Genomic DNA, 21,365 nt, shown 5'->3' on the forward strand with positions numbered 1-21,365 from the left:
ATTTTGTTATATGAAGCTCATCATCCCAACTCCATGTTGTGGAAATCCTTAGCCCCATTTAATAGTTTAGCAAACTGAGGCTCAGAGGGGCCTCATACCTAGTGGTGACAGAGCTAGAAATGGAATCAAATCACTCTAGCTCCAAAGCATGGTTTGCTTCCAAAGACACACTCCATTACACACAGGGTGTTGGAGCATGAATAGGAATGGAGCATGAATAGGAATGGAGCATGAATAGGAATGGAGGGAGCAGAGGGTATTCCAGGTAGAGAGAAGCATCTCTGCAGAGACCTGAATAGTGAACGTTCCCTGGCATGCTCTGGGAATAACCATGAATGCAGTATGACTGGAGAAGGGCTACCTGGAGGAAGAGGCCAGTGTGGGAAATGTCTTGAGTGCCAGGCTGAAGTGTTTGGACACTGTCTCACAGGCAGGGGTAGCCAGTAGAAGTCTGTGAGCAGAATGGTGGTGACTGGGTCAGCTGACTTCCGGGGAGCTGACTCAAGGGGCAGGGCTCAGAACAGACTGGAGGAGCCAGGAAACAGGCTAAGGGAAGGAGGCTTCTCTGGGCTCCAATGGTCTAGGTGGGTGTTGTGGGCCAGAGGCACTGCTCTTTGCAAACCCAGCCTGGGGAGCTGGCCTGGGATAAGCAGCAGCTGCTGCAGAAAATAGTGTCACCAGGACTGCTGCAGACACAAGTTTCTGCCACGTGCCAGCCCGGGTGTCCAAGATGTCTCTGCCAGCCCTAGCAGCTGGGGAACAGGGGGTGGGGCTCAAGACTGGCTGTAAGTACTTCTCCCAGTGGGGCTTGGCTACCACTGGAAGAGGCCTTGTCCAGAATAACACTCACTTTCTGAAGCTTCCCAGTCTCATAAAGTAATATCTCATTACCTCAATGATTTGATATTTATATCGATTTATAGATTATTTAAATAACATATATAATTAATATAAATCATTATAATTTATATTATCAATAAGATAAATTGTTTACATATTAAATATCTAAGTAAATGTTTACCAATAAATGTAAGCATCTCTTCATACGTTAGCCTGTGGGTTTCCTCATCTGTAAACTGCTGGCTCCCATTTTTGCTCAGTTTTCCAATGGTGGTTGCTGCTTTTTCCTGGGGCTCTTTAGGAGTCCATTATATATTGTAGATTCTTGGCTGGGTTTAGAAATTGCAATGCTCCCATTTTGTCCTCTATCCTTTAAGCTTATCCACATTTCTTGGAATAGAAATCCTTAATTTTGATGTACTGAAATTCACCATTTTGCCTTATTTTTGTGTGTTTTGGGGGCTTTGTTTAAGAAATTCTTCCATATCCTGAAGTCACAAAGATATTCTATACCTTAATTGAGTTCTAGTTTTCCCTTTTATGGTATGCTTTGATTCATCTGGAGTCCATCTTCGTATGGCTGTTAAGAACCTGGTCTTTCTCGGCTGGGCGCGGTGGCTCACGCTTGTAATCTCAGCACTTTGGGAGGCCGAGGCGGGCAGATCACGAGGTCAGGAGATCAAGACCACGGTGAAACCCCGTCTCTACTAAAAATACAAAAAAACTAGCCGAGCGTGGTGGCGGGCGCCTGTAGTCCCAGCTACTCGGAGAGGCTGAGGTAGGAGAATGGCGTGAATCCGGGAGGCAGAGCTTACAGTGAGCCGAGATTGCGCCACTGCACTCCAGCCTGGGCGACAGAGTGAGACTCTGTCTCAAAAAAAAAAAAAAGAACCTGGTCTTTCTCTATTCACGTCTCCATTTTTCTCCATGGAGTGAGGGAGTTTTCCAGCACCATCTATCAGACAGTCGTCCTGACCTCAGGGGATAATGAGTTCTTCATCCAGTTCCCACATATGGCTCTGTCTATGAGTTCCCTTCTCTCTTCCATTGGGATTAGAGCTTCTCACAGTGAACACCAGTTATTCCAGAATTGCCTGAAGAGCTATAACAACGTGGGTTCCTGGGTCCACCAGTACGGCAGGATCAGAATCTCTGGCTGTGGGCCTAGGAGTGTGCATTTCCCACCTTCTGGCGGAGACTTTGCTGTGCACTGGAGTTTTATGAAGTATTGCTCAAGTGAAGACACTGTCTTTGAACAAATGGTTATTATTCAATTCCTTCAGTAAGCACTTATTGGGGTTCTGTGCTGGGCACTGGAGATGCTGAGATAATAAGGCATGTTCCTCTTAGTCAGGGAGAAGCAAGTAAATAAACAGGTACACTGAGAGCTGGGCCCCCAGGGGACGCTGGGTTGGAGATAAGTGGGAGGCAGTCACGCTGGTGTGTAGGAAGCTGTTCCAGGCAAGGGGACAGTGTGGGCAGAGGCTCAGGAACAGGTCCTGAGGTTAGGCGAGGGTAGGAGAGGTGCGGGCGGCAGGAAACAGATGAGAAGCAGGCTGGGGCCAGTCATACAAGATCTCACATGCCAGGCTTGAGGAGCTGGGATTTTATGGGGTTTAACACTAGGATAATAATAGCTAACATTTCTGCAGTGCTTACCTTATGCCAGGTGGGCACAGTGCTCAACCCCTCACCTGGATTATTGTATTTAATCTGCACAAGGACTCTATGAAGTGTTTGTATCAGTCCGTTTAAGGGAGAGAATGGGAAGATGAGGCCTTGATTAATTTGACTGTGGGGACAGGGGATGGGGACCCACAGGACCCAGAGGTGATGCAATAAACCAGTCCTTGAAATGGGGGCAGGGATTTGCTGGCCACCGTGAGGAAAGAGACTCCAGGTGGAAGCATTTGTGTGAACAAAGGCTTGGAGGTGGGACCACTGAAATCTGCAATAGCTGAGGCTATACCAAGGGACTTGTGTGAATTAGCAAATACAGCAGAGCTGGGCCAGGTGGCAAAGGCCTTATGAGCCAGGCTGCAAGCAGAACTGGAGGTAGCAGGGTTCTCTGGTAGGAGTTTAAGCAGGGGAGGGGCATGAGTGGGGCTGGGCTTTAGAGCCATGATGGGGCACCAGTATACTTTGGAAAAATGACAGAAACCACACCCTACAGATCCATGGTTACCTAAAACGCGATCCCTCACTGGCTGCTTGGTTCCTAACATTTATGAAGGTCCTTAGGAAGGACTCCAGGAGGCCAGGCATAGTGGTTCATGCCTATAATCCCAGCACTTTGGGAGGCTGAGGAGTGTGGATCACTTGAGGTCAGGAGTTCAAGACCAGCCTGGTCAACATAGTGAAACCTCATCTCTACTAAAAATACAAAAAAATTAGCTGGATGTGGTAGCGGGCACCTGTAATCCCAGCTACTCGGGAGGCTGAGGCAGGAGAATCGCTTGAACCAGGGAGGCAGAGGTTGCAGTGAGCCGGAGGTTGCAGTAAGTCAAGATGGTGCCATTGCACTCCAGCCTGGGCAACAAGAGCGAAACTCCGTCTCAATAAATAAATAAAGGAAGGAAGGAAGGAAGGAAGGAGCAGACCCAAAGGGGATATAGTGGGGCCAGGAGCGGGGTGGGAGTCCTTTTGGCCTCTGCAGGTTATACCGTATGGACTGCTACCCCACCTCCAGACCAGCCCTTGCATGAGGGTGAGGAAACAGTTGTAAGGATCCCCATGGGTCCCCAGAGTAGACTCCCCTGAGAGAAAGGAACTCAGGTTTATCAGGGGCCTGAGCTAGATCATTTCAGACCGGCCCAGGAGCCCCTCCAGGCAATTGTGGCTGCAGCAAGCATGCCTTCCCTGCCCAGGCCTCAGCGTGGCATCCTTCGTCCTTGGCCTCTAGAAGGAATGCTCCAGGACCCCGCCCCCTCCACCATCCTCCAGGGCTGGCTGTGACTCAGGGCTTTTCTGTGTGTTCACAGATATCAATGAGTGTGAGCAGCCAGGGGTGTGCAGCGGGGGGCAGTGCACCAACACCGAGGGCTCATACCACTGCGAGTGTGATCAGGGCTACATCATGGTCAGGAAAGGACACTGCCAAGGTAAGGAATGGGAAGGAGGGAGGCACCCTGCCACCCCACCACCCATCTGTGCCTCCCCACGCACTGCCCACCACCAACACGCCTTGTAACTTGTCCCTGCCCTGGCCCCTTGATGCTGAGCCCACGTCTATGGACAGAGACACCTATGAGAATTCCTGAGCCCTTCCATCCCCTCAGTGACATTCTGGCATCCTGTCTGCCACCTGCAGCAGGGGAGCACGAACAACTTTATCCACGTGACACCTTAGGAACATCTCCTCTATAACCTCTGCCCTCTTGCCTTGAAAAATGTGCTCTCCTCATGGGGCAAAGGAAGAGTCTGTGTGTCTGGGAGTGTCAGCCTTCTTATTAAGCTTGTTAGATTGTGAGCTCCTGAGGGCTGGGCCATATCTTTAGATGGCCCATACATGGACACCTGATAAGCACCCAATAAATGCTAGAGGGAGGAAGGGAGGAAGGGAGGAAGGGAAGGAGGGAGGGAGAGAGGGAGGGAGGGATCCCATATCCTTCTGTCTTTCCCAGACCCAGCCAAAAGGCGCTGTGGCATTGCTAACTGGCCTCCTCACAGACCCTTGCCTGTCTCGTGCCAGCTCTGAAGACCTCTGGCAGCTCTGCTGCCACCACGTCCCTGTCAGACTGGGGTGTCACAGGCTGGTAGGAGGCCCAGGGCATTTGCTCTCGAGACTGGCTGGGACAGGAAGAAATGAGGGTAAATCCAGGCGCAGTCCAAGAAGAACCTGGCCCTGGGTCCAAGCTTAGGCTGAGACTCCTCCCAGCCTCCAGGTTTCCCTGGCTGGGACTTGCCTGCTTTCAGAAGGGCCTGGAAGTCAGAGAAGAGCTTGTGTACTCTGTGAAAGGACAGCCTCCCTTCCCAATGCCACTACCATGGAAGCAAAGTCCAGAGAAGCAAAGGGGAGAGGTTGCAGCAGGTGCAGGACAGATAGCTCTGCCTTCAGCCCCAGTGTGTCACCTCCCAATGCCTCCCTCTTGGTCTTCCCCCTTTAAAACTCAGGCCTACCCATGACCAAAGCCGGAACCCACCTGCCTTGTCCTCCTTGGCACGATGGAGATAAGACAGCCTGGCATCTTCAGGAGAATGGAGAATGATGGCACTCACCACTGACAGGTGCCTCCTGTGTCCCAGATGTCTGGGTTAGGTCCTCAATAGATTACCTCATTTAAGCATCACAATGATGCTGTGAATTTGATATTAGACTTTATCAAAAAGAAAGTAAAATGACAGGAAATGAACCAAGAAAATACCAGAACATTAAAAACATCAGGTTTAGGCTGGGCACGGTGGCTCACACCTGTAATCCCAGCACTTTGGGAGGCCGAGGCAGGTGGGTCACTGGAGATCAGCAGTTCAAGACTAGCCTGGCCAACATGGTGAAACCCCATCTCTACTAAAAATACAAAAATTAGCCGGGCGTGATAGCACATGCCTGTAATCCTACCTACTTGTGAGGCTGAGGCAGGAGAATCACTTGAACCCAGGACGTGGAGGTTGCAGTGAGCCAAGATCGCGCCACTGCACTCCAGTCTGGGCAATAGAGTGAGACTGTCTCAAAAAAAAAAACAAAAAAAAAAACAGAAAACATCAGATTTATATTAACCAGTCTGTGTTAAGGGCACAGGCTCTGGTGCAGACAGGCTTGGGTTTGGCTTTTGACACGATGTCTGGAAATGGAACTGTAATGCCCATCTCAGAGATGTTTGTGAGCACCGGATAAGCTAATGTATACAAAGTGCTAGGCACTGTCTGGCACATACAGACCCTGAATAAGTAGAAAGAAGCGTTACTGTCAGAGGGTAGTTCTTTTTCATGTCCAGGCTCCCCCATACCCCGCCCTCTCCTTACCTTCCCAAGAAAGGCTCTAGACACACACCTCATCTGGGAGGTCAGGCAGAGTTCCTGGCCCAGGGCAGACACTCCGAGTCTGTTGAAAGAAAGAATGATGTAGCCCGCACACTTCTCCAGGTTTCCATCGGTAACCACAAGCCCGGCCCATCACCCTGGGATCCCAGTCAATTTCCTCTCCCTCTTTCTTCTTTCTCCAACTCAGAAACCACTCTCTCCACTGAAACTGAAAGTCTCTGGTGAAAGGCTGAGTGGTCTGGACAGAGGCCCGTCCAGCAGTCTCAACGGCATTTCCGTCGTACTGGGACTCCAGGTTCCCACGGACAGGGGATAGACTTCCCTGCAGACTGCCAGGGCCTTTGGTGTCACCTGGCCATAACCAAGGTCACCTGAGCTTCTGGCTGCTGCCTGAGTGCCTTCCCCACCCCCACCCCATGCTCTCACAAGCAGCAGAGGTGAATGCCTTTACATTTCCTCATCCAAAGGCTGATCTGTGGTTAGAGAAGCTACAGGATTCTCCCAGCAAACCGACAGCAGCTTGGCAAGCTGGTCTCTGGAGTGATTGTTGCCATGGGCCCTTTGGGGTCTCTTCAGCAGCCTTATACCAAAAAGATGAAGGGTGAAGTTTGAGGCATACTCTCCCACTCTTTGTTCAGCAAACATTCGTTGAGCACCAGCTGTGTTGGCCATGGGCTGGGAGCACAGGAAGAAGACAGATGGCTCCTGGCTTCAAAGACAGAATATTAAAACCCTCCAAAACACACCGTAATCTCAGATTAACATTCACACCCTAGGCGAGGCAGAAAAACTGGAATATTTCTGCATCCAGTGACTGGTTCCAGTCCAGGCACCAAGATGCTGGTGGGACAGCCTCAGGGTGGCTGGTGATAGAATCTGCTTCATTCAGAATCTTCCTCTGGCTCCTTTGAATTGGCTTGGCTAATGGTTCAGTTATATTCACTTCCACCTAGGAGAGCCCTTCCCTGGCTGGGGTGGAGACTGAGGGGCTGCTTTCATCATCTGCCCTCCCCCTCCCATTCACGTGTGATAATCACTGGCTGGGGCTCTGGTCTGAGGAAGGAAGCCAGCCGTGGCATGCCAAGAAAGACAAGGTTATGCTGCATTAACAAACAACCCCCATCTTATTGACATAGCAGCCAAGTTTGTTTGTTTGTTTGTTTGTTTGTTTGTTTCTTTCTTTCTTTGTTTTGAGACAGTCTTGCTCTGTCACCCAGGCTGGAGTGCAGTGGCGTGATCTTGGCGCACTGCAACCTCCTCCACCACTGGGTTCAAGCGATTCTCCTGCCTCAGCCTCCTGAGTACCTGGGACTACAGGTGCCCACCACCACACCCGGCTAATTTTTGTATTTTTAGTAGAGATGGGGTTTCACCATTTTGGCCAGGCTGGTCTTGAACTCCTGACCTCAGATGATCTGCCCATCTTGGCCTCCCAAAGTGCTGGGATTACAGGTGCGAGCCACCATGCCCAGCAGCAGCCAAGTTTGTGTCTCATCAGTGCCACATGTCTGTCCATCAAGGGTCAGCTGGGGGCTCTGCCCCATGTTTCCTCATGGGAGATGTAGGCTAAAGGAATAGCCAGTCTCTGTGGAAGAATAAAAGAGCACTGTGGAGGGTTGCACAAATTAAATGGTTTGGTCCATAAATTATCCATATCATACCCACCCACAGTTCATTGGCCCTCACTAGTCTCATGGCCCCACCCAACCACAAGAGACTAGGAGGCACCAGATTACCATGGTGCAGAAAGTGGAGGGCTGGAATGCCACATGCGTCCTAAATGCCCAGCATTAAGACACTACACACACCACCTCCAAGAGATGTGCCCAGCATGTTTGGGGCAGGACAGACTGCAGGGCCCTTTGCTCCTGGCAAACCTTATCTCCTTCTCACATTGCCTGATCCCTGCAGGAAAGGTCCAAAGACTTCATTTTTCCTGGCATGGATTTAGGAGGAGCTTTGCCTCAATCTCGTTCTCTTCATCCTGGAAGAGATCATCTGGCATCCCTGAAACAAGGATTGCTGCTCATTCCAGTGGCTTTGCCCATCCTCCTTCAAGTACCTCAGCCAAGGACAACAGGTCATGGCACTGGCCTCTGTCTCTTGGGTGGCCAAAGTTAGTCATCTTAGATCCTTCATTTTATCCATCTCTGTCTTTACAGAAGCCCTTAGAATAGTTAAGGCTGATGTCACCACAACTCTACTTGTGGCTACCCCCTTGCCAGAGATGAGCCTTATCTCAGGGTCCCCAAGATTATATGGGAGTTGTGGGACTCTCCTTGCAGAGACCCACCTGAAAAACCATCTGCCCGGTGGCGATGTCCCCGTCTTCTGGACCCTCAGGCAGAAGCTTTAGGCTTGAGAGGGTCCCAGTCCTCTGGGACAGAGGGCTTCTACGTGTCCTGACTTCTGGAATCCAAACAACCTCAGAGAGGACTCACTTTCACCCTCCACTTTAGGGTCCATGTCCTCTCCTCTCCATGTCCAGCAGCAGTGACAGCTGCTGGCTTTAGTCCCTCTTAGAAAGCCTGTGTTCGGACCCTAGGCCTGCCTCCCACACTTCCTCCACAGGTGCTGAGTAGGTCTTCCTCTCGGGCAGTAGGGCCTCTAAATCTGCATAAGCTGGTGGACTTCCTCTAGGAGAATGACAGTTACCCATTTAGGAAGAAGAACCCCTCTCTTTCCTTGGCCAATGGACCTGTTGTGAAGAGTGGGCCAGAGCCTTGATACCAGGCCAGAGGGGCATAATGTCCTCCTGCAGTGCTGACTCAGAGTTCAGTCCCTGTGACAGGACCTCCCTCACTCAGTCCAGGTCCCCTGGGTTCCTTGATGATGAAGCCCATGATATGCCAGGTTACATGGGGGAAAAGCCCTCTCCTCGGCTCCGGGGAGAACTAGCTCCCTCCTCTTCCTGTTGCCACTCTCCCTTCCTGGATCCCCTCGTCCCCTGGGTGTCCAGTTGGTGTCCAGGCTTACCCTTTCTGGCTGACTTTCCTGGATCTCACCAGAGTGGGTGCCAGGATCCCTATGTGATTCTTGGCTGGAAGAAACGTCTGACAGCTCTCCAGCAGAGAAGCTTTGCCAGCTCCACCCTACAGTCTGCACTCAGCCTCAGAGCTGGTCTTGGCCATATCCAAGATTGGGGGTTCCTCCATGGTCCTCATTTCCTGGTGCAAGGAAGCCCAAGTTGCCTTCACTGCCCCTCTGATGATCTATCCTGGAGCCTCTGGCAATCCAGTTAGCTGCTGTGCCAAGCACATCCCAGTAATGGTCACTGCTTATAAAGGATTAGGAATTCGCCAGGGGAGAGATGAAAGCCCATCCCAAACAGCCCAGCTCACAGAGTGGAGCCTCTGACCCTCCCACAGCTGGTGGTAAACACAGCCTACTGCGCCCACCCAGGGAGTCTCCCTTTCTAATGTTTAAGTTCTTCCATCTCCCTCTTTTGTCCCAGACAGTGGGTGAGAGGTGGAGTTGGGAACACAGGGCAGCTCCCGTTCTTTCCTAGTTTCCCTCTGTCCATCCCTCTCCCCAACCAAAGGCTGGGACAAGGATTTTCTGTGTCACAGACCTACCCATGTGCTATGTTCCCAGGGATGACCAAGGGAGGGGCTGCTGTTTTGCAGATATCAACGAATGCCGTCACCCCGGTACCTGCCCTGATGGGAGATGCGTCAATTCCCCCGGCTCCTACACTTGTCTGGCCTGTGAGGAGGGCTACCGGGGCCAGAGTGGGAGCTGTGTAGGTGAGGGCTGCTGGCCAAGGCACTGAGCAGGCCATTCGGCCTTGGGACCTCTGGTTGAACCCACACACGTAAAGGGAAAGAGGTGGGCAGAGGGAGGTGGCTTGGAGGCTGTTGTCTTCCATGATCTAGCTGGGATCCCAGATGACGCTGGGCATGAGTCGCCAGGGCTCTGCCCTCTGAATCAGCTAGGGTGGGGCCCTTTACTCCTCTTTGGCCATATTCATTCTGGAGTGACTGCCCAAAGTCCCAGCAGCTTCTGTAGCTGGATCCTGTGGTGGAGCGAGGAGCCTAAGGGTCTTAGGATGGGGCCAGGCCCTTCTGTGGTTCCCAGGGAAGAGGGGTCTCCTGCTCTTCTGCATCTCAAAAGCAGCGTCTAAACAGCACACCCACCGCACAGCGGGGCACTCATCCCTCAGAAGGGCAGCAGGTCTGCAGTAGGAGGCGTGTGCTCTTTTCCTGCAGCCCCCTCAGGAAGAAGGGCTCGGGGTTCAGAATGCCGGGAGGGACTGAGTGTTGAATAGACGCTTTGAGGCTCTGGAGAGGGCAGACGTTTCCCAGGCCCTCAAGGCTGCCACTCAGCCACCTTGGCATGACTGGCCTCTCTCCACACTGCCCGCCCACCCGCGGAAGCTGCTTGTTGGGTTGGGATCGTGGGTTGTTTGGTTGGCAGGTAGGAGGACATGTAGGGTTCCTGGCACACACAATGAGGGGAGTCAAGGGTCTTGGACGCCTCATTCCAAGTATCCTCAGATGAGCCAAACCAGCCCCAGGGCTGGGGGACCTGGCCCCCTGCGTGGATACATGCAGAGTGCTCTGAGTTACTAGATAGGGCTGAAGTGAGCCCGGGGGATGGGACGCCCTGCCCTGCCTAGGTGGGAGGAGGGAGCATGGCCTCATGGCCTCCCCAGGGTGGCCTGCGGCCCCTCTGAAGGCTGGTTCCCTGGCCTCATAACTGAGATGCTCGGAGCCTGCCAGCGGGGGCTGCAGGATGGGGAGGAGGCCAGCCCACCATCTTGGACTTCTCTCCCACAGACGTGAATGAGTGTCTGACCCCCGGGGTCTGTGCCCATGGAAAGTGCACCAACCTAGAAGGCTCCTTCAGATGCTCTTGTGAGCAGGGCTATGAGGTCACCTCAGATGAGAAGGGCTGCCAAGGTACAGAGATGCTGAAGCACCCCTTCTCCACAGGCCAGTCCAGCTTGTGGCTCCCTCCCCTCTGCACACCACCCTTGGCCCCCTGAATCCACCCCTGGCCTTGCATCCCTATTCACACTGACCCAACACATCCCTGCCCCGACCTGTCCTTCCCCCACCCCTGCCTACCTGCCAGTCTCTGGCTGTCCTGACCTGTCTGTCCTGCAGAGTCCCACACAGAATGCAATGCCCTATTTCAGATGTGGATGAGTGTGCCAGCCGGTCCTCATGCCCCACAGGCCTCTGCCTCAACACGGAGGGCTCCTTTGCCTGCTCTGCCTGTGAGAGCGGGTACTGGGTGAATGAAGACGGCACTGCCTGTGAAGGTAGCCCTGGGGAGGCAGTGGTGGAAGGGGACAGAATATAGGCCGTCTTACCTCCCAAAGAACACTCCATTTGTCCCCAGTTTGGAGCTGATGCCGAGGGGCTCCAGGCTAGGCTAGAAGACCCCATAAATGGACCTGGCCCCAACAAGAGCTTCTATTGTCATAATCCCCAAGTTCAGAGTCAGGACGGGAGGAAAAGCCAGTCACAGAGACAAGAGGGAAGCTGAGGGCAGGGCTGCCCCGGGAGCGTTCTAGGGAGGGGGTTTTAGGAAACCCCCCAGGGGCTCAGAGAGGGAGGCCACGGTGAGGTTCCTGCATTGCCCGGGGAGTGGGAGCCCTCCTAGGTCCCCGGGCGAGCGCTGTCTGTCTGCAGACCTAGATGAGTGTGCCTTCCCGGGAGTCTGCCCCTCGGGAGTCTGCACCAACACGGCTGGCTCCTTCTCCTGCAAGGACTGCGATGGGGGCTACCGGCCCAGCCCCCTGGGTGACTCCTGTGAAGGTATGAGCCTCCATGTGGGAGAAGACACAAATGGGATGCCCCTCTGTTAGGGCCATGGTGAAGCCCAGCAGCTGGAGGGCTGCTGAGGCTGGAGGAGCTGCCATCATCCTGCTCCCCAACAATCGCTCACGAGCTTCTCTCAGCTGTGCTGCCTCATGAGGGGATGATCCCCCGTGGGTCCAGCTCTGCAGGCAGGTGACAGGTCCTCTGGACACTTCCCCCTTGGCTCCTGTCCTTGGGAGGTGCTGCCATCGGCTGTCTTCCTCCCCTGTGTGGCCCTGCAGATGTGGATGAATGTGAAGACCCCCAGAGCAGCTGCCTGGGAGGCGAGTGCAAGAACACAGTGGGCTCCTACCAGTGCCTCTGTCCCCAGGGCTTCCAGCTGGCCAATGGCACTGTGTGTGAGGGTGAGTGACCCAGGTCGCCCTACTGGGGGTGGGAGGCATGTGTGTGGGGAGGCAGGCACATCCCCAGCAGACACCCACTCCCCATCTTTTCCCTGCAGATGTGAATGAGTGCATGGGGGAGGAGCACTGCGCACCCCACGGCGAGTGCCTCAACAGCCACGGGTCTTTCTTCTGTCTGTGCGCACCTGGCTTCGTCAGCACAGAGGGGGGCACCAGCTGCCAGGGTGAGAAGCCAGCACAGCTACCTCTACTGGCCAGGAGCATGGGCGCTAGAGGCTAAGACTAGAATGGTGTCCCTTTTAATACCAGTACTGAGAGCAAGTGCTCACGGCCCTGCCCAAGGAGAAGAAGATGGGAGCGAGGAGTGAAGTGAGGGAGCCCGGTGCTCAGGGAGGGAGGGACTCAGTCCCTCATCAGGGCCTCTTCACGACGTTGACAGCAGGCATGCACCCACTCCAAACTCCGAGTGTCACTTCTCCCCTTTACAGAGCTCCAGTTCCAGGGACCCCGCCTCACCCCTCACCCCCACCCCGGTGCCCACCTCCCGCAGCCTGGCCTCTGGCTTCCAGCCCTTTCCTACATAAGCCACTCCCTGACTCTCCCATGGGCTACTCAGGGCCCAGAGGAAGCTACACAGGACCCTAACAGGGAAGGGACCCATGGCTGGGTCTGCTGACAGCCATCTCTACTCTAGATGTGGACGAGTGTGCCACCACAGACCCGTGTCTGGGAGGGCACTGTGTCAACACCGAGGGCTCCTTCAACTGTCTGTGTGAGACTGGCTTCCAGCCCTCCCCAGAGAGTGGAGAGTGTGTGGGTAAGGGCTCTGGGGGGGGACAGGGCTCTGCCCACGTCTGCCCATCTCTACCCTGCCTGGTCCTCAGCTCCCGTGGAGCAGAGCACTTTCCACAGATGAAGTGTCCAACAAATAGTGTATGTATTGAGACTCAGGGCTCAGGGGCTGTCCAAGGATGACAAAATGAAGACAGTCATCATCTTCATGCTGGCAGAGCACACAATCTAGTTTTAAAGGCCAAATTGATTCAATAGACATTAAACACCTGCTATGCTCAATGTCTTTTGCTAGGACAAATAGACAGTTATGGGCGATCTTGAAATTGAGCAAGGGAGACAGATATGAAGACAACTCTCTGTAATACACTATGCTGAAGGCTTCGTGTAAAGAGAAGTACAGTGCTCTGCTGGTAGGGATGGGAGACAGATGGGGGCGGCGGAGAAAAAGGAGTGTCACAGAAGGCTAGGAGCTCACTGCTTCCTAAATAGCATACGGTTCTCTTCCCAGAGGCTCAGCTCTGCAGCGTCAGGGGAAATCGTCCTGACCTCGATGTGCTGGGGTTGGGATGAGCACAGTACTTTGGAACAGATCAAGAACCCCAGAGGTTGTGGGGCATGACCCTGTGGGATCAGAGCGGTGACCTGGCTACCTCTGTCCTCTCTCATGGCATGGCTCTGGGGACAGATATCGACGAGTGTGAGGACTACGGAGACCCGGTGTGTGGCACCTGGAAGTGTGAAAACAGCCCTGGCTCCTACCACTGTGTTCTGGGCTGCCAGCCTGGCTTCCACATGGCCCCGAACGGAGACTGCATTGGTGAGTAGGGAGGGAGGAGAGAGAGGAGAGAGGGCTGAGAAAACCTATTTTTCACATATTGAACGAGACATGATTTTCTCCTGAGGACACGATTTTTTGCAGCTGATTGTAGCTTGTATATTTTCCATCCAGCAGAGCTTACGAAAGATGCCACAGGACTGTGAATGTTAGGGTTTTCTTATCCTGGGTTGAGAGGCTGCTTTTCACAGGTCTTGGTGCTAATAAGCCAAATAAGTATTCTAGCAGAGAATGAGAGAGTGTGCATGTGTGTGAGAGAGTGCACACGTGCACACACACACACACACACCCTCTACCCTGGTTCCCACTGTCCCACAGACATAGACGAGTGCACCAACGACACCATGTGTGGCAGCCACGGCTTCTGTGACAACACTGATGGCTCCTTCCGCTGCCTCTGTGACCAGGGCTTTGAGATCTCTCCCTCAGGCTGGGACTGTGTGGGTGAGGAGCCTGTGGGCTACCCAAGGTCTGGGCCAGGGAAGGGAAGGCCCTAGGGTCCTCCTCAACTGGTCCTGGTCACGTGGCTCCATCACGGGTCCCCAGAGCGTGGGCAAGGGAGACTTCAAAGAAGAGGGAGACTTCAACTCCTCGCCCAGGGGCACATGGGCCGGGCGGGTAAGGGGAAGCACAGCCGCGCTCTGCCAGCAGGGCAGCAGGTGTCCTCAAGCCTCAGAGCCTCAGGAGGCAGGAGGTTTGGAGAATGTGCACTGAGGGGTAACTCTTCCTCTTTGTGCACTTCTGTGACCGTTTGCTGCCACTCCTCTCCTTCTCTCTTCTTTCCCATGCCCTCTGTCCATCAGTTTCTCCTCCCTGCAAATCTATACTTACTCTTGTTTCTTCCCCAAGGCCTAGCCTGCTTCTTTTGGGGGCAGTGGGCTGGAGTCAGGGGCAGGGGGCACGGGCTAACTCTTTTCTGCCCACAAGCCTGTTCTCACACCTGTCAGATGTGAATGAGTGTGAGCTTATGCTGGCGGTGTGTGGGGCCGCACTCTGTGAGAACGTGGAGGGCTCCTTCCTGTGCCTCTGCGCCAGTGACCTGGAGGAGTACGATGCCCAGGAGGGGCACTGCCGCCCGCGGGGGGCTGGAGGTGAGGCCTGGGAGATGCATTATCCATGGTGACTCAGAGGTTTACAGAGAGTGTGTCCCTCTGCATCCCTCTTCTAGCCTGTAGCCGCAGAGGGAGACACTGGGCCAGGGCCTGGGGCAGCACAGGGAGGCGCAGGTGGGGCCTGGTGCATGAAGGGGTGAGGAGGCTGAGGGCCGCGCGCAGCGAAACCAGGAGCTACAGGGTGGCGACGATCCTAGAGGAGGCTCAGGAAACCCTGATGCTGACTTAGGGTGGCCCCAGGGACCATAGATTGAGCCTTGGAGGGACCCTGAATCCATCTAATCCCTGGGAACTTTCTGGATGAGAGAGGACTTGGAGCTGAACTAAACCGGGCTCTCTCTTTCCCACTTCCCACTCCACCCGAGAGCTACTGGGTTCAGCCTCTCACGCCAGGCTGGACTAGGACTCAGCTGGTCTTCACTGCCTTGGGGGAAAGTGAGGGAGACAAGGAAGGGTGGAAGGGGCTGGGGTACATGTGAAGCAGAATGGACCAGAGGGCTGCCCATATGGCATGCCAGGGACTGGGGGCAGCCCATCACAGGGAGGCAGGCAGGGTGGTATACCGCAAAGAGCAGGGGCTTCGCTGAGGAGGAACTGGGGTCAGATCCCTGCTGCACTGCTTAATAGCTTAATCGCACAGCGGTGGCAAGGCCCCAAGCCTCTCTAAGCCTCAATTTCTTGAGATGATGATTAGGCCACTTCTTAGGGTTGTGGAGAGCATCAGCGAGGTAATACAGGTAACAGAATTTTTTCCACTGTAAAGTGCTACACAACTGTTAAATTTAGGAAATAAAGTCAAGGACTATTGACCCCCCTCAGAGGGTCCCGAACAGACAGTAATGAGCATCTGTCACGCACAGGTCAGAGTATCTCTGAGGCCCCAACGGGGGACCATGCCCCGGCCCCCACCCGCATGGACTGCTACTCTGGGCAGAATGGCCACGCGCCCTGCTCCAGTGTCCTGGGCTGGAACACCACACAGGCCGAATGCTGCTGCACCCAGGGCGCTAGCTGGGGAGATGCCTGTGACCTCTGCCCGTCTGAGGACTCAGGTAAGACCCCAAGGGTTCCAGATCCTCGAAGGGTCAGCTCTGCAAGGTGACACTGAAAGAAGGGGAGAGAGGAAGGGGGCAGGGCCCTCCCCACTCGGAGCTGAAACGCCTCTCTACATAGCTGAATTCAGCGAGATCTGCCCTAGTGGAAAAGGCTACATTCCTGTGGAAGGAGCCTGGACGTTTGGACAGACCATGTACACAGGTAACCTCCTCCATCCTCCGCCCCAAACTCCATTCACCTGAGTGGGCCCTAGCCTGCTCCTCCACAGGGTCCCTGGGGAAGTTCTGCATCCAGCCCTGGCCTCCCAGGTTGCCTCCACCTTTTCTGTCCCAGGGCTGACTCCCTGCAGAGTGTTAGCTGGAAGTTCTGACTCAAGCTGCTCTTGGAGTGTCCACATGAGCCTCACCTCAGTTTCCCTGCTCTCCCAAGGCTGCACCTCCAGAAACAAACTATGATGCCTTGACTAACTCTCACCCCCAGCCACATGTGGGCACAGGGACAGAGTGGAGAGCACTGCTCTAAGGCCAGAGGCTGCGCTCATCTCCCTGGCTGCACTGATGAGGCCAGAAACTCTGGGGAACCCACACTCACAGTAGGATGGTCCAGGTACTGCGCCCCTCAGCACCCTAGTCCTGAAGCTCGTCTTGACAAGGAAATGATGGAGACAGAGATTGCTTTTCTTGGGTGCTGGCTACATGCCGTGCACTTTTTTGAGCACCTCACACATATTAACACCTTTTCATCCTTATAACAACTCTAAGAGCATGTAGGAACCGGAGGCAAGGCGAACTTAAGCAATTTGCCCAAAGCCACCTAGTAAGTGGCAGAGCTGGGATTCAAACCCAGCCTGGCTTTGGATTCCCTGCTCTAGGTACCCCTCATACTGCCTCTCACCTTCCTCTCACCTCAGCTCTGCCCTTCCACAGATGCGGATGAGTGTGTGATATTTGGGCCTGGTCTCTGCCCGAACGGCCGGTGCCTCAACACCATGCCTGGCTATGTCTGCCTGTGCAATCCTGGCTTCCACTATGATGCTTCCCACAAGAAGTGTGAGGGTGAGGACACACATGATGCCTGCCCCCACCCCTGGCCCACAGCTGAATAATGGCCCACCCAGCCCCTGCCAGCCAGTCCTATTATTGCTGAGAGTCCCCCTTCCTAGGGAGGCCGCCCACTGCAGCAGGCTGGTCCCAAGTGAAGGAGCTCTAGGCTGTCAGAGATTGTCCCCAGGGAGGGGCCTTCCAGGCTGGGCTGGGTTGGGTTGAGGGGAGGGAGGCAGGGCACTAACTCTTCATTATCAGTGATAGGAAAACCCCCTTCCCTGAGGGTGGTGGGTGGACAGGCCACCTTATCAATGCCCCACCCTTTCCTGCCTCCCCAGATCACGATGAGTGCCAGGACCTGGCCTGTGAGAATGGCGAGTGCGTCAACACGGAGGGCTCCTTCCACTGCTTCTGCAGCCCCCCGCTCACCCTGGACTTCAGCCAGCAGCGCTGCATGAACAGCACCAGCAGCATGGGTGAGTGGGCCTGAGCGTGGGGCAGCAGGAGAAGGGGACCTGGGCTGCGGGGGCTCATGTGCCTCCGTGCCCTGTGCCACCAGAGGACCTCCCTGACCACGACATCCACATGGACGTCTGCTGGAAAAAAGTCACCAATGATGTATGCAGCGAACCCCTGCGTGGTCACCGCACCACCTACACGGAATGCTGCTGCCAGGACGGCGAGGCCTGGAGCCAGCAGTGTGCTCTGTGTCCCCCCAGGAGCTCTGGTGAGGGGGGAGCAAAGGGGAGACCCTGCAGGGCTGGGCCAGGCCCCAGGGAGGGGGATGCCCTCACCTTGGAAGGGGGTATCTAGAAAGAAGGAGCAGAGCAATCAGGCCCTGTCTTCCATCCCTGCTGTTTGGGGACAAAGTAGGGCAGGGGAGAGGTGGGGAAAGGAATGCTGCCAGGATCTCCCAGAGGGTACCAGTCCTTGCATGCTCCCAGAGACAAAGCCAACCAGGCTTTAGCTGGCAGGAGCTGGAACCCAGCTCCCTCTCTCCATCCTCCCTGACAGAGGTCTATGCTCAGCTGTGCAATGTGGCTCGCATCGAGGCAGAGCGGGAGGCCGGGGTCCACTTCCGGCCAGGCTATGAGTATGGCCCCGGACCCGATGACTTGCACTACAGCATCTATGGCCCAGATGGGGCCCCCTTCTACAACTACCTGGGCCCCGAGGACACCGTCCCTGAGCCTGCCTTCCCCAACACAGCCGGCCACCCAGGGGACCGCACACCCATCCTTGAGTCTCCTTTGCAGCCCTCAGAACTCCAGCCCCACTACGTGGCCAGCTATCCAGGTCTGTGTTGCTGCAAAAATGGGGAAGAGGTGGGCACCAAAGCTGTTTCGCTTCCATCTCCTCCACCTGCTAGTCAGTCATATTGCCAGCAAGGTGAGGACTGGGAAGGGGAAAGACACACCAAGCCAGAGGTCCCCGTTCACGGCTCGCTCGAGACAAGTACATACGCCCAGGTCCGACCCTAACAACTTCATCATAAACTATCACAGGGACACAAAAAGGTACAGGACACTGCCCCTGTCCCAACCTACAAGCTTCCTGTGGGGACTGAGAGCGAGAGAAAGCTGTTCACTGCAGTCATTTTCTCCCTCCACGCCACCTACAGGCTGCAGAATAACCTGCTCTAAGGACACCCAGCATTCACACTTGTGACCTGAAGTGTGGATTAAGGTTTTCTAAGGACTTTAAAGGCCCACTGTGATGACTCAGTTTGTGAATGGTGCGATCCAAACACTCAGGCCTCGGAGTCTAATGAGGAAGTCAGGCCTAGCACTGTGCAATGCACACGGTACCCACCACAGGCAAAGCTACCACATCAGACTAAGACCATACCGCTGGGCAGGGTGGGGCCTTTTCCATGGGGTGGAGGGGTGCTTAGAGAGTGAAGAGGGTTAGGTAGATCTGGTCAACGTTTTGCTTTGTGTTGAGTGAGGCCCCTCTGCTACCAATTGTTCCTCACTTCCCAAAAACACAATGTGAAGATTTAAACAAAACTCACCCCATTCCCACGCTCAAACCCAAAAACTATATAGCAACACACTCCCCCACCCCCCAAACCCCAGCAGGAGCCGGGCATTGTGGAAGCAGCGAGTCTCAGCCTCCCTGGAGCCCTCATTTAAAGCCCAGAGCACTTCTCCCCATCTAAAATGACACACACTTTTTTTTTCAAGAGTACTGCCTTTTGTTCTAGCATCTTTCCATGAGAATTTTATGATCCTCTCTGCCCCCACCCCCAAAGTTCCACAGGGGCACCCTTTGTCCAGGAGGGCGAGGGTCCCAGCATCAGGGAGAGTCTGGACACAGTCCTCAGCATCCTCCTCTCCGATTTCCTCCTCCCAGAGTCCCCAGCAGGCTTCGAAGGGCTTCAGGCGGAGGAGTGTGGCATCCTGAACGGCTGTGAGAACGGCCGCTGTGTGCGTGTGCGGGAGGGCTACACCTGCGACTGTTTTGAGGGCTTCCAGCTGGATGCGGCCCACATGGCCTGTGTAGGTGAGTGTAGAATTGATGGAGGAGTCAGGCTGGCCCACTGCCCACAGAGACGCCTGAACTCAGAAAGGCTGGAAGAGCCACTGCTGCCTCCTAGTGGGGCTGGCTGCGTCAGGCTGGGAGGGAAGAAAGCACCAAAGGAAGGTCTAATTATGTGCTTTAGAAAGCCCCTTCCGTGCAGGTTCCCAGACAAAAGACAAGGACAAGAGAGCATGGTCTTGGGCATGGTATGAGCTTGCTGCCCCCTGCTTTGTCCTTGAGTTGCTTGATTTTGGGAAGTGACTTCAACCTCTGGCTGTCACACTTAGGGTTTCACTCCAGGGCAGGGGCCAGGGCTTAGTAACCAGAGGGGTGGAGGCAGCCAGCAGAGGTACTTGGGCTCCCTACAGCTCTCTCCTTTGTTTCCTCTTAGATGTGAATGAGTGTGATGACTTGAATGGGCCTGCTGTGCTCTGTGTCCACGGTTACTGCGAGAACACAGAGGGCTCCTACCGCTGCCACTGCTCCCCAGGATATGTGGCCGAGGCAGGCCCCCCCCACTGCACTGCCAAGGAGTAGCAGTCAGGGGTCAGTGTGGCAACTACCTGGAAATGGCCTCCAGTCACAGGCAGGGGCCTTGAGGATGATTTCCTAGCTGGGAAAACACCGCGATATCAGGCCAGAGGTTCCCAATCAGCCTTGCCTGCTTTCATCTCTCCCAGCTTAGCCTCTGGCTGTAAGCTTCGGTCACTGCCTCCGTGCCCTTGCTTGACTCAAGCACCACCAATCGCTTTAATGCTTCAGCCACCACATGAGGCCCTGTCCACCACCTTTCCTGGCCTTGCTATGGGATGCTTACCAAAGGATGGCCCTCATCCACCCTCCCAAGCTGTGCAAACATGCAAGGCTCCGTGGCCTCACACTGCAGACACCCCTTTCCAGCCATAATCCACCATCATCCTGATGATCCCACAACTGGGACAGAGGCTACATCTGCCCTAGGGAAGTCCTTCAGAATCTGTGGAGCAAGAAAGGATTTGGGGAAGCTTGGGGACTGACTCCAGCGCCCCCTCCTAAGAACCATCACCACCACTCAGCCAATCTGTTCTGGCCCTGATTTTGCCACACCTCCATCCTGTAGCCCATTCTCTGACCCCAAGGAGTGGCAGAAGATCCCTTCACTCAGAGAAGCAAGACTGATATTAGCTTGTCGAGTGTAAGAGACACAAATGAAGAAAAACAAAGAGCCTGGGAAAGCAGCAAGAGGACATGATGAAAAATATGTGGAGTTGATGAGAAAGGGGAGCCAAGGCTTTATATGTCTAAAGAAAATATTCAGTAGCTGTAAACATTCCAAATCCACCCAGCGATAGCCCGTGGGCACCAGCAGCAACGGCTGCCACGGGATAGAGTACCCCTCTACAAAGACCTCTATTACATAAACACTGTTTCTTACAGGAAACAAACCTCTTCTGGGCTCTCCTTTTGTGAAAACCAGTTTGATGTGCTAAAAGTAAAAAGTTTTATTTTCCAGTGTGGTCTTGTTCAGAAGAAGCCAGATTTCCAGTGTTGTTTTTCCCCTCTACTCTGAAGCCCCTGCCCTTTCCCTTCAGAAAACGATGGCAGGCATTCTTCTGAGTTTACAAGCAGAGACTCACTCCAACCCAAACTAGCTGGGAGTTCAGAACCATGGTGGAATAAAGAAATGTACATCTGGTCTCTTCTTTTCTTGTTTTTATTTTGTATCAGATCAAATTTCTTTACCATGTTGGCTAAGTCTAAATATTAGAGATGAGGCTGTGCCCACTCCCTGGCCAGCTCTGCTGATAACCTATGATGGGTTCCAATGGGAAATGACTCTTTACTATTAAAAGACAAGGAAAGCTCTGACTTCGCACTTCTCTGATGAATGGCAATGTAAACCAACAAGGCTCCATGTGACTGGAGCACGGAAGTGAATGCTACTTTCTTAATTTAATCTGCCCTGTCCTACCTGCTCCTCTGATTGTTAGCCATCACATAACTTATTGAATGCTTGCCATGTGCCAAGC

General features: G+C 54.2%; 1 protein-coding gene across 5 annotated transcripts in view; it reads left to right on the plus strand.

Annotated features, from left to right (window-relative positions):
- The window catches only part of LTBP2 (latent transforming growth factor beta binding protein 2), a 115,867-nt gene extending 94,834 nt beyond the window's left edge, over positions 1-21,033 (plus strand). For 3 of the 5 annotated variants that reach the window (XM_063644073.1, XM_055288805.1, XM_055288806.1), the window contains 19 exons: positions 3,822-3,941; positions 9,447-9,566; positions 10,599-10,721; positions 10,961-11,086; positions 11,460-11,585; positions 11,870-11,992; positions 12,091-12,216; positions 12,687-12,809; positions 13,473-13,604; positions 13,941-14,066; positions 14,570-14,713; positions 15,595-15,786; positions 15,908-15,991; positions 16,717-16,845; positions 17,172-17,309; positions 17,393-17,560; positions 17,848-18,129; positions 19,189-19,338; positions 19,748-21,033. In XM_063644073.1, coding sequence (XP_063500143.1) covers positions 3,822-3,941; positions 9,447-9,566; positions 10,599-10,721; positions 10,961-11,086; positions 11,460-11,585; positions 11,870-11,992; positions 12,091-12,216; positions 12,687-12,809; positions 13,473-13,604; positions 13,941-14,066; positions 14,570-14,713; positions 15,595-15,786; positions 15,908-15,991; positions 16,717-16,845; positions 17,172-17,309; positions 17,393-17,560; positions 17,848-18,129; positions 19,189-19,338; positions 19,748-19,893 — 2,678 coding nt within the window. In that variant the 3' untranslated portion in view covers positions 19,894-21,033. Of the gene's footprint in view, positions 1-3,821; positions 3,942-9,446; positions 9,567-10,598; positions 10,722-10,960; positions 11,087-11,459; positions 11,586-11,869; positions 11,993-12,090; positions 12,217-12,686; positions 12,810-13,472; positions 13,605-13,940; positions 14,067-14,569; positions 14,714-15,594; positions 15,787-15,907; positions 15,992-16,270; positions 16,426-16,716; positions 16,846-17,171; positions 17,310-17,392; positions 17,561-17,847; positions 18,130-19,188; positions 19,339-19,747 lie in introns of those variants that run through there. The other 2 variants (XM_055288807.1, XM_063644074.1) reach the window with 2 other exon arrangements.
- Positions 21,034-21,365: the final 332 nt, after the last annotated feature.

Source organism: Symphalangus syndactylus, chromosome 8, assembly GCF_028878055.3.
Source record: "Symphalangus syndactylus isolate Jambi chromosome 8, NHGRI_mSymSyn1-v2.1_pri, whole genome shotgun sequence".
Classification (NCBI taxonomy): domain Eukaryota; kingdom Metazoa; phylum Chordata; class Mammalia; order Primates; family Hylobatidae; genus Symphalangus; species Symphalangus syndactylus.